Raw genomic sequence first — 13154 nt, 5'->3', positions numbered from 1 at the left:
GGTATCTCAATGCGGGAGTCAAGACGAACATGGCTGTTGTGTACTCAGCAGCAGATCAAGGGCCAGTTACAGAAAATGCTTGGAGCTAATAAATCATGCAGCATCGGTAAAAAGAGAAACAGAACTAATATTTAAGATCATTGATCCTTAACACATGCTCACTGTTTATTTGATGGGAACTGGACGTTGCGGTTTTAAAAGACATGGTTTCCACAAGGTAATCTCAACATGGGACTTGACCTGCTGTTGAGTGCACAACAAATATGTTCACTCACTGTTTATTTCACAGGAACTAGATTTTGTAGCCTTAATAATCATAGTTCCAGCACGAAAACAGAAAACTACATCATACAGCACAGAATCAAAGATGCAGCAGAAAACCAGATTAGTTTAGTTTAGCGGTACGAGTGAAACAGGCCCTTCAGCCCATCGAGTCCGCACCGACCAGCAATCCCCGCACATTAACACAAGTCTAGACACACACGGGACAATTTATACTTATACCAAGTATACAAACCCAAGCCAATTAACCTACAAACCTGTATCTTTGGAGTACTGCAAGTAGATTTTGGGCCCCATATCTGACGAAGGATGTGCTGGCTCTGGAGAGGGTCCAGAGGAGGTTTACAAGAATGATTCGAGGAATGAGTGGGTTAGCATATAATAAGCTTTTGACAGCACTGGGCCTCTACTCGCTGGAGTTTAGAAGGTTGAGGGGGGACCTAATTGAAACGTACAGAATAATGAAAGGCGTAGATAGAGAGGATGTTTCCACTGGTGGGAGAGCCTAGGACCAGAGTTTATAGCCTCAGAATTAAATAGTGTTCTTTTAGAAAGGAGGCGAGGAGGAACTTCTTTAGTCAGAGGGTAGTTAATCCGTAGAACTCATTGCTACAGACAGCTGTAGAGGCCAAGTCAGTGGATATTTTGAAGGCAGTGATAAGTAAATTCTTGATTAAAACTGGTATCGGGGGTTATAGGGAGAAGGCAGGAAAATGGGATTCGAAGGCAGAGATCAGCCATGATTAAATGACGGAGTAGACTCGATGGGCCGAATGGCCTAATTCTACTATAACCTGTGAAACCGAAGATCTCGGAGAAAACCCATGCGGTCACGGGGAGAACGTACAAACTCCGTACCGACAGCACCCGTAGTCGTGATTGAACCCGGGTCTCCAGCGCTGCAAGCCCTGTAATGCAGCAGCACTACCACTGCGCCACCCATTCTTTGAAAGTGATGGCCAATTATTCTGTCTCTGCTGCTCTTTCATATGATCACCCTTCCTTGCAAAATATTTGTACCAGGTATTTTCCTCTCTATTTAAAACAATTTACTTATTTTGCGACACTTACTTTTCAAAAACATCTTTCAGATGAGTGGGAAGTTGCCTAGCCCAACACAAATATCCCAGGCACAAAACAAACAGCAATGGTTTGAGTACCTAGTTCAGGACTGCCTTGAGTCGCAGGACTGAAATGTGTTCAAGACAACTTCATCCTCGGTCAGCACTGATTTCATCAAGAAATGCATAGACAGCTGCGCTACGACAAAGATAATTAGGGTGCATCCTAACCAGAAACTCAAGTTCAAGTTCAAGTTAGTTTATTGTCATGTGTCCCTGTATAGGACAATGAAATTCTTGCTTTACTTAAGCACACAGAAAATAGTAGGCATTTACTACAAAACAGATAAATGTGTCCATATACCATGATATAAATATATACACACATGAATAAATAAACTGATAGTGCAAATAACAGAAAGTGGTTGGTAATAATCAGAGTTTTGTCCGAGCCAGGTTTAATAGCCTGATGGCTGAGGGGAAGTAACTATTCCTGAACCTGGTTGTTGCAGTCTTCAGGCTCCTGTACCTTCTACCTGAAGGTAGCAGGGAGATGAGTGTGTGGCCAGGATGGTGTGGGTCTTTGATGATACTGCCAGCCTTTTTGAGGCAGCGACTGCGATAAATCCCCTCGATGGAAGGAAGGTCAGAGCCGATGATGGACTGGGCAGTGTTTACTACTTTTTGTAGTCTTTTCCTTTCCAGGGCGCTCAAATTGCCGAACCAAGCCACGATGCAACCGGTCAGCATGCTCTCGACTGTGCACCTGTAGAAGTTAGAGAGAGTCTTCCTTGACAATCCGACCCTCCGTAATCTTCTCAGGAAGTAGAGGCGCTGATGTGCTTTTTTGATGATTGCATTAGTGTTCTCGGACCAGGAAAGATCTTCAGAGATGTGCACGCCCAGGAATTTGAAGCTCTTGACCCTTTCAACCATCGACCCGTTGATATAAATGGGGCTGTGGGTCCCCCTCCTACTCCTTCCAAAGTCCACAATCAGTTCCTTGGTTTTGCTGGTGTTGAGGGCCAGGTTATTGCGCTGGCACCATATGGACAGTTGCTCGATCTCTCTTCTGTACTCTGACTCATCCCCATCAGTGATACGCCCCACAATAGTGGTGTCGTCAGCGAACTTGATGATGGAGTTCGCACTGTGGTTCGCTACGCAGTCATGGGTATAGAGTGAGTACAGCAGGGGGCTGAGCACGCAGCCTTGAGGTGCTCCCGTGCTGATTGTTATTGAGGCTGACACATTTCCACCAATACGAACAGACTGTGGTCTGTGGACGAGGAAGTCAAGGATCCAGTTGCAGAGGGATGCGCAGAGACCCAGTTCTGCGAGTTTGGTAACCAGTTTGGAGGGGATGATTGTGTTAAATGCCGAGCTGTAATCAATGAATAACAGCCTGACATATGAGTTTTTGTTGTCCAAGTGGTCCAGTGCGGAGTGGAGGGCCAGCGAGATCGCATCCACCGTTGATCTGTTGTGGCGGTACGCGAACTGCAGTGGGTCCAGGTTTTTGTCGATGTAGGAGTTGATTTGCTCCATGATCAACCTCTCAAAGCACTTCATCACCACCGGCGTTAGTGCCACTGGTCGATAGTCATTGAGACATGTCACCTTACTCTTCTTGGGCACCGGTATAATTGATGCCCTTTTAAAGCAGGTGGGGACCTCAGACCTCAGAAGTGAGAGGTTGAAAATGTCCGTAAAAACTCCCGCCAGTTGGTCCGCACAGGTTTTTAGAACACGGCCGGGTATACCATCAGGACCAGGTGCTTTTCGGGGGTTCACCCCTCTGAAGGATTTCCTGACATCGGCCTCTGTGACTGAGACTGAAATGCCATCGCAGCGAATGGGGGATCGGGAAGGCACATCAGTATTCTCCCTGTCAAAGCGTGCGTAAAATGCATTGAGCTCGTCAGGGAGTGATGTTACACCGGCATTCGAGCTGCCTCCTGGTTTTGCCTTGTAGGAGGTGATTGCATTCAGACCCTGCCACAGCTGCCGAACATCTGTCTCGTCCTCCAGTTTGGAGCAGAAGTCCCTTTTGGCCTTTTTGATGGCCTTACCAAGGTCGTATCTGGTCTTCATGTAGGCCACTGTATCATCGGAGGTGAATGCCCTGTGTCTGGACTTCAGGAGAGTGCGGATCTCAAAGTTCATCCAAGGTTTCTGATTGGGAAACACTCGGAAGGTTTTTGTAGGGATGCAGACCTCCACACATTTCTTTATGAAGTCTGTAACGACTGTGGCATATTCGTTCAAGTCCGTTGCCGAGTCCTTGAACATTGCCCAGTCTACAGACTCCAAACAGTCCTGGAGTTGTTCTTCTGCCCCCCCCCCGACCAGCTCTGTGCTGTCCTCACTTCTGGGGGTGCGCTCTTTAATTGCTGCTTGTAGGCAGGAAGAAGCAGCACCGCGGTATGGTCGGATTTACCGAAGTGAGGGCGAGGGATAGAACGATAGGCATTCTTGATGGTGGTGTAGCAGTGGTCGAGGGTGTTAGGTCCTCTGGTGCAGCAGGAGACATGTTGGTGGAAGTTGGGGAGTGATTTCTTGAGGTTTGGATGAACATGGAGATTCACTCTGTGCCAAAGTGCAAATCCAAGATTTCAAGAAGAATGATAAACACTGTCCAAGAAGGGTAAGTATGATCTCCGTAATCAAACAGAAGTCAGGCGACTGTGGCATAAAAGGCTACAAGGAATGTAAAAGTACCTTTCAGGGATGGGTGTCTGGCAATGGGTGTGCATTGGCTGCTACACGTTCCTCATGCCTTATATAAAAGTACCTACAAATATGGAAGGCACAGATAGGGTAGACAGTCAGAATCATTTTTTTCCCCAGGATGGAAATAGCAAATACTAGTGGGCATAGCTTTAAGGTGAGAGTTTTAAAGAGATGCGCAAGGCAATTAAAAAAAAAAAAATAGGGAGGGTGGTGAGTGCCTGGAATGCATTACGAGGGGTGGTGGCGGACTCAGATATGACAGCTGCATTTAAGAGACCTTTGAGACCTTAAGAGACATACAGATATACAGGGAATGGAAAGATAAGAGTTGACCTTGAAATCATGTTAGGCACAGTCATTGTGAGCCGAAGGGCTTGTTCTTGTGTTGTACTGTTCTGGTTCTAGCTAACCATCTAAAGCACCGGGTTTCCCGATTTTAAAACCAACCTTTGGTAGGTATGTTGACCTCCAGCACAGTCCCATACTGTGAGAAATTTGTCTTCAAATCACCTTCTGAACACTGAAAGGAAAGAAACATCCATTGGGCAAAACATTACTGTTCTGAGGTCAATCATCACTCTCTCAAGCAGTGTCATATTTAAATGGATAAAATGTAGCCTATAGAAATTGGAGATGATTGATACATCAACAACTTCATCTCTAATGCTTCTTGCGAAAAAGATAACAATAAATTTGTCCAAAGAAAACTAATTCTGAATTACAGTTTGTGCAAAATACTGATTCATGTCTCAATCCCTCTGCAATATAATTATCTTCATCCCCCAAACCCATGACCGTCTTATGTATATTCAAATCTCTCTCGGGTTCATCATTTAAGAGACCTGGTCGACTGATATCTCTATGACTGTGTCCATGTAGCATTATCTTGGATCATCTTGCCTGCAGTATTTGGCACAGCTGCCCATATCACTACCCTCCTCCTCACTTTCCCCTTCTACTGGCTGTGTGTTTCAAGTGTCCAATCTTGGACCAAAAACAATTCTATTCAGCTCAACAGTAAGAATACCAAAGCCAACATTTTCTCTGCCAACCACAAACTCTATACCCTGGCCCTTCATCTCCGAAACACCTGGATCTAATGTTAAACCATATCCTCTGGTTCCAATTAATTTTTCTCCAACCTCACCATGTTGTCCAAATATCGTGAAAAATTCCGTCAATTCAATCTTTAATGTTCTGAGCCCCAGTGAATGAAACGCTCATTTATGTAAATTCCCTTCAAGGTGTCAGTATTTCTCACAAACTATGCATCAGAAACCCTGCCCTCAAAAGATGACAGCGCAGAGATAACCCAAATATTTCCATACTCAAATCCTGGGTCACTTTCTGAATCAATGATCATTTCAACCAAATTCCCACACAGATCCACTTACAAATTAAAATTTGCTGAATTTAAATGTAATTATGTATTTTATACTTATCTATATACTTGAAAAATATAATTTCCACCATTAAATATATACTTAAATTAAGATTTTTCTCATGAAGCATTAAGGGCACAGCTGAAGTAGTAACTTTACATCAGTTCTCACCAAGGACAACGATACTGCTGAAGTCTCACCAAATAAACATTCAGTTGGGATTCAATCTTGGGGGGGGGAATAGTAAAAAGAGGATCTCCTAGAAGGACAAGCAAGCTACATTTAACATGGATAAACCACTGAGGCCAGATGGAAAGTTGAGAGGAAACTGCACAAGTCCTAGCCATAACCTTCCAAACAATAGATTTAGGGGTGGTGCATAAGGCTGTAGAACTGCAAATGCTAGATTATTGTTCATAAAATAGGCTGTAGGAACAAGTCACTTACTCTCAGACCAGTTTAACCTCAATGATGAGAAAGGCATGAGAAACAATAATTGGGGACAGAATTATAGAAACATAAAGAAACATAGAAACTAGGTGCAGGAGGAGGCCATTCGGCCCTTCGAGCCAGCACCACCATTCGTTGTGATCATGGCTGATCGTCCCCCATCAATAACCCGTGCTTGCCTTCTCCCCATATCCCTTGACTCCACTAGCCCCTAGAGCTCTATCTAACTCTCTCTTAAATCCATCCAGTGACTTGGCCTCCACTGCCCTCTGTGGCAGAGAATTCCATAAATTCACATTCACATAAATTATGAATCAAGTGGACAAGTGTCCGTTCAGTAGAGAAAGTCAGCATGCAAATGTTCAAATGGTACCAAACAAATCTTGCTGGAGTTTATTGATGTAGACCAAGGTGGTTGATAAGTAAACAGAGCCACAAAATAAGTATATTAAGATTGGTGGTGTAAAATGAAAGGGAGTGTAGTAACAGGGATAGAAAATTGGCTAGGAAACCATGAATTGATATTGGACTTTCGGGAAGTGTACAGTGAAATTCACCAGAGGTGCTAGACACAGAAAAACGGCAAACTAAAGAAAACAGCAGACTTCAAGTCGAGACATCAAGGGAAAAAAAATTACGGTGGGTGAAATGAGCAGATAAAAGGTAGAAGAAATTCAACACTAAGAAATGTGTGGTTACTTTCCAGTAAGAAGAATAAAAAGAAACACTTCAATCAAAGAGCACAATTCTATAAGGATTACACAGGATTGGAGTCAGTAATATGTACATGATTCATAAAAAGTGGCATGACAGGTAAAGAAAATGACCAAAAAAAAGTATGAGAGACTTTTATTTATTCATTTTTAAAACATTGGTAGTGCTGGAAAAACCAGTATTTATTGGCCATTCTTAATTGCCCCTAGCTTTCTAGGCTATTTCAGAGTCAATAAAATTGTTGTGGAGTTAGTTTAGTTTATTGTCACGTCTACCTAGATACAGTGAAAACTTTTTTGTTGCGTGTCATCCACTCAGCAGGAAGACTACACATAATTACAATCAAGCCATCCAAATGTACAAGGGAACTGTCGTGGTTGAGCCAATTACAATGTTTAGTTTGTTTCACAAATCAGTCAGACCGACATGGAGGTTTTGTAGTTCTGGCTAGTTTTTTTTTTACATTATCCAAATCTATTTCCCACAGTTGCCATTGTGGGATACAAGCTTGGGTAATTTAACTACCATCTCCTGGGATACCGAGCATTGTTTAACAGAGGCATGGAATACAAGAACAGGAAGTCACAACAAACTCTTATAAAACACTGACGCAGAGTACCATGTCCCGTTCAGAGTGCAGCACTTAATGAGGGTGGAGAACCAAAAAAAAAACACACTGCTTCCAGGGAAGACCGGACTGAAGAAATTGGAATTGCTCTTCTTGAAACATAGGAAGTTTTGAGGGTATCTGATAGAGCTATTTAAAAACAAGGAGCGTGTCATCAGATTGACAGAGATAAACTATTCCACTGGAGGCCGGGGTCAAGAACCTGGGACATAGGCAGAAGCACCAAAAATTTGATGAGGATACTTTTTTTAAATACTGTCAAGTATACTAATGGAGGATTATTCGATAGTTATGTTCAAAGGAAGCCTGAATGAGCATCGAAAAGGATTGCATTTGCTGGGCTATGGGGGGGAGATTGGGGAACGGCACTTTCTCTGTACGGGTAAGAATTGGATATTTTGGTCGTAAGTCATCCATATTCTACTCCTTTGTCACCTTCTAACTTCCCATCATACCTACAACACTGGCCTGAACTTCAGCTATTCTCTTTTGTCCTATCCATCCCTTTCCCTGCCTTCTTTAAATATTTAGAAAAAAACTTTTCTCTTTCCCAACTCTGACAAGCTGAAATAGTAATCCTGTTTCTATTCCCATCCCACAGTTACTGCAATTTTGGTTTTTGTTTAGATCATCACATGTTTAACAAATAAGAGGTAAACAGACTATTTCAGACATGGTCAAACTAAATGACGATTACAACTGATGTTAGACCACAAGTTGATTCTTAATTAGTACCTTAAAGCTCAGGTTTCGAACAATCAACCTTGCTTTTTTCTGCAATTTCTGTGTTTTCTGTTGTACATTTATTTTAGGAGCTTCCTTGGGGGCTGTAAAATTAAAACGTAATAATTAATTTAATTTAAATTAATGAAAATGATTTCATAAACAAGTGTGTTTTCAGTAGGTGCAAGAAGGAACTGCAGATGCTGGTTTAAACCGATGATAAGACACAAAAAGCTGGAGTAACTCAGCGGGACAGGCAGCAACCCTGGAGAGAAGGAATGGGTGACGTTCCGGGTCGAAGGGTCTCGACCCGAAACGTCACCCATTACTTCTCTCCAGAGAAGTTGCCTGTCCCGCTGAGTTACTTCAGCTTTTTGTGTCTATCGTGTGTTTTCAGTATTCCTGGTCAGTACACAATATAAATCCCTTGAGTTTAAATACAGGGTAAAGATCCCTCTGTAAAACAACAGAGCATATTTATCCCACCTTCATTTCTATCCCCCAATCTTTATTCCTATTTTCAGATTACTTAAAAGTATAACTGGAAACCTGTCCAATTTAAAGGTAATTTTGTGCTGCTATTTCATACCTTGTAGAGACTAGCAAGAGACTGGTCTTAAGTTTTCATACGACTCCTTTGAGCAAGAGACCTTCAGTACTGAATGATAAAATACAAATAATCTCTTTTGCAAAAACAGATTGGGGAATTAGTATTGGCATCGACATGAGGTATAACTTAGGTGGACAAAAATGCTGGAGAAACTCAGCGGGTGAGGCAGCATCTATGGAGCAAAGGAAATAGGCATTTTTTTGGGTCGAAATCCTTCTTCAGGTATAACTTAACTGCTCCTCTTCAAATGAAGGTTATGTAATGTTTTATTTCTGCAGTTTTTACATATTTGAAAGATGAGGTTCAAACAATGTCAATGTGCTTCAGTACTGGCACTGGAATGAGGCCTAAATATTTATGCTGATTTCTGGAGTGGGTCTTAAATCTGCAACATTCTAACTCAAAAGTTGAGAGGGCTCTCAACCAAGTCACTACGGATTCTAACACCAGGATGGAATATACATGCAGAAACCAAACTCTATTTATCCAGTATACAGCAGAACCTTAACTTGCTGAAGTCACTGGAGCTCTGAAACGCAATGTATTAACAACAGCATTTATTGAAGGTCTCTCCAACTCACTGTCAGGAGATAACATTGAACCTATGGTTGTGATTGTACTTCAATGAAGCAGGCTTGAAAATCACAGTGACGACACAACAAACTGCATATACCAGAATCTACAGCATAACATATTGTAGAGAATTCACTGGTAGAGAAGAGTCCAAAATGCTGCGAGTCCATGCAAATTATAAAATGTTTTGAGAGTGTCCAAATATATTTAATACCTGCAGCTAATAGAAAGAATGAACTTTTTTGCTGACTATGTAAAAATGCAATGTTTGAGCTACTACGTTATTGGTTACCCTGGCAGACAGTCCTATCTGTCCTGGAAGCTGCAGCACTCACCCTCTTTCTTCCCCAGAAGTTTCTTCTTAGCAAGAGAAGCAAATATTTTCTGGCTATCGTAGAACTTTGTTTCTTTCAGCGCTTTTTTGGCATCTTCCGGAAGGGAAAAAGTGACATATCCAAAACCACGACAAGTCTGGCTACCTAGACAGAGAGGGGAAAAAATCAATTACTGCACTGCATCAAAATCTGCTTATATAAATTACAACATTCCAAATTGCACAGCATCACATGTATATAAAGTGGAAGCACAAACTGTTATTCCATGTAAATCATGACTTGACAATCCTGCACTGGAAATTTAATTTTAAATTTAATTGTGTCAACTTTACTCAAATTATTCAGAAGATATCAATCCATTCTTCAGGCCCCACACCTGTATAGATTTGAAAATACTGGCCAGTATCTATTGTTCTGAACCACAAGGGGGTGGAGATCCACTTTGTAAAAGCCATTCTATCGAGAGGATTAATAATTCCAACAAACTCAAACTTGAAGGCCCAAAAAAACAAATCTGTTAATTCTCACTCCAGCCAGAAGTTGTGCTATGTTGAGATGTATTATTCTTTCAACTTCTTCTCACCCAATCCACTTTCCCTTCCTTCTCTCCAGAGATGCTGCCTGTCCCGCTGAGTTACTCCTCAATGATGTGCCTATCTTCCTCTACATATCCTTTTCTATACCTAATAACTAACTCATAACTTCTGCCAATCATATTTCTTTCTTATACATTAAGTTTAATCCGTTAATAATATAGGTAAATACTTCATGGGGTTCCATCTCACTGCCCCATTATAATTTAGATACCTTACTTTTTCCGTTTAATACAATCTGAAGGGCGTCTAGTTCCCACTTTTCTATGAATTTTCATGCAATTCTGTCATTCCAGCAACTTCTGCGTTAGCAAGCCTGCTGACAACCTTAGATCAAGAAACTTCAGATCAAACTTAAAGATTTTTCTGGTATTTTGCCAACCTTCAACACAGATTTAACTCTGCTGTCCATGCTGCCTCACCCGCTGAGTTTCTCCAGCATTTTTGTCTACCGTAGCTTTTTTTTAACTCGTCACTCTTGCTTTGCTGACCGTGATTCACGTTGTGTGTTTACATTTATATATGCTATGTTGAAAAACAAGCTCGTTACAGGTGAAGCCCACTGAAATGGTGGTCATAATGGTGAGTTATAATTCTACAGCGTCGAGATGGTGGGGTCCCGTCAGCCTGAGCCACTGATCAAAGGGAGCAACCCCCTCACTCATATCACCCCTTCCACTGAACCGACCACCAACCCAAAACCAAAGTGCAGCAGCAGGACAACAGCCCCGACTACAACAGCACCACGTTGCTGCTGCTGCTGTTGCTGTTCCCAACGTGTGCACCCCGCTACCTCTTCCCTAACCTTTCTCCTTCACTACGAAACAATGCTTCACCGGCCCCAGCTCGCTGTAAATCTCCTCTAGCCGCTCGTTGTTAGCCGAGGTCGGCAGGTTTCTCACGAACACGGTCCTCAAACGGCTTTGAGCGGCAGCCTGATCCTCCCCTGCGGGCGCTGCCATGTTTACTGCGCCGCCTGAACAACTCTTCCGACGGGAACCAAACCGTTAAACCAAACAGTCCGCTTCAGAAATTAAAAAGTCTGTTTCCTTCCACACTTTTTAGAAGAGCTCAAATTACTTGATTTAACATTCAAAAGATGATTTCTCAATAATAACTAAAATCTGACGAGAATAAAATGAAATTAGTGTGGACGTGTACTTAAGTCAGCACATGGTCAGTCGGCACATGGTGGACTGAAGGGCCTGCTTCATGATTCGACCTTTTGGTAACAAAAAGCAGATTTTCTTTTGCTAATCTATCAGCTCCGCTAAACTGAGCCACTACAATTCACAACTTCTTTCCGTTTCATGAGTGCAGGACGAATACTCAGCCAAGACTGGTTGGATCAGGCCCATATTCAATATTTGCAGATAAAGTGCCCATAAGGAATTCGTTTTAGTGGGAAAGAGGGCACTCCTTTGTGAAATATTTTCACAATCAATTTCTCTTAAACCTGGATGGGCCCCAACATATGTATAGGAAGAAACTGTAGATGCTGGTTTAAACCGAAGATAGACACAAAATGCTGGAGTAACTCAGCGGGTCAGGCGGCATCTCTGGCGAAAAGGAATAGGTGACGTTTTGGGTTAGAACCCTTCTTCACACTTCAGAACAATTCAGATTGTGGTCCCGACATATAGCTGTTTCAAGTCTGTTAGTCTGAAATGCATTGAGTGGAGACGAATTCAATCAAAGCATTCAAAACTGAGTCAGAGAAGTATGTGAGGTGAAACAATTTAAAAGTCTATGAAGAAATGATAACTATTGTACTTTTGCATGGAGCTGATATGTACTCTGTAACAATAGGATTGTTTATTTAAGTACTGTTGTACGGGGGACTGTTTTAGAGGTGACACCGGGCTCGTGACACAGTTTGGATGATGACTGCACAAAGACAATAAAGATCTAGTAAGCAAGACTGCTTTAATCGTCCATTATGTATAGTCCAGAAAGAGCCAGAACATAAAGAAACATGGTGGCAGCGGTGGGATCGACGTCGAAAATTGTCAGAATTAACTAGAAAAGTGAAAGTTTAGCTAGCTAGCAGCAGGCTAACGTTAGCCTTACAGAAGCCGGCAAAGAAAAAAAACAAAAAACAACAGCTAGCTGACAGCGATGGAAGGGCTAAAACCCCCTGGAACTTTGGTTTTGGACTCCAACAACTTGGCGAAGTCATGGAAAAGTTGGAAGGAGGAGTTCACACTGTACATAGACCTTACCATGCCAGACGCCGAAGAGACCACAAAAGTCAAGCTATTCAACGATCTCATCGGAGAAAAAGGCAGAGAACTTCGGGCAACTTTGTCGAGTGCTAGCCCTTCAGCGAGGACCACAGTGAGTTCAATGATCATACAGTTTGACGAGTACTGCAACCCAAAGGTAAACGAGACTGTGGAAAGGTACCGATTCTTCATGAGGAACCGAGGATTGGATGAAAACGTGGACAGCTATGTAACAGGCTTGAAGATACTTGCTAGTAGTTGCAATTTTGGGGACATTAGAGATTCATTGATTAGAGATCGACTTGTGTGTGGTACAAATAGCTCAGCACTGAGGGAGAGATTACTCAGGGAAGAGAAGCTGACTCTTGAGACATGCCTGCACATTTGTAGAGCTACAGAGCTGTCAAGGGAGAATAGCAGAACACTGCAAGGACAGACAGTGGAGGAGGTACATGCACTGAAACAGGCAGAAGAGAGACAAAAAGACAATGAGATACTGTGCAAGTTTTGTGGTAGAACACACGAGAGGAATAAGAAAAAATGCCCAGCTTTTGGAAAAAAGTGTAAGAAGTGTGGAAAGGAAAATCATTTTGCAGCTCAGTGCAGATCGAGACAAGAGAGCAGTAGGAAAACTAAGAAAGTGCATGCAGTTACAGAGCAGACTAGTGACAGTGACTCTTATGAGGATGTCAACTGTATAACTGAAGCAAATAGAGAGGATGAAACTGTAAACCAGGTTAAAAACAGCCACAGTCAGGGCCAGCAGCTCTTTGCAGGAATGAAGATGGGGGAAAAGTTAGTTGACTTCCAGATAGACTGTGGGGCCACCTGTAATATCATCCCCA

At 42.4% G+C, this 13154-nt stretch overlaps 1 protein-coding gene across 1 annotated transcript in view; it reads right to left on the bottom strand.

Moving 5' to 3' along the window:
• The window catches only part of rbm28 (RNA binding motif protein 28), a 31221-nt gene extending 20140 nt beyond the window's left edge, over positions 1 to 11081 (bottom strand). The window contains exons 1-4 of the mRNA XM_033040014.1: positions 10890 to 11081; positions 9492 to 9635; positions 7986 to 8077; positions 4524 to 4596 (exon numbers count right to left, since the gene is read on the bottom strand). Coding sequence (XP_032895905.1) covers positions 4524 to 4596; positions 7986 to 8077; positions 9492 to 9635; positions 10890 to 11046 — 466 coding nt within the window. The 5' untranslated portion in view covers positions 11047 to 11081. The remainder of the gene's footprint in view (positions 1 to 4523; positions 4597 to 7985; positions 8078 to 9491; positions 9636 to 10889) is intronic.
• Positions 11082 to 13154: the final 2073 nt, after the last annotated feature.

This window comes from Amblyraja radiata, chromosome 21 (assembly GCF_010909765.2).
Source record: "Amblyraja radiata isolate CabotCenter1 chromosome 21, sAmbRad1.1.pri, whole genome shotgun sequence".
Lineage (NCBI taxonomy): Eukaryota > Metazoa > Chordata > Chondrichthyes > Rajiformes > Rajidae > Amblyraja > Amblyraja radiata.
This window is presented reverse-complemented; position numbering and strand designations above follow the sequence as displayed.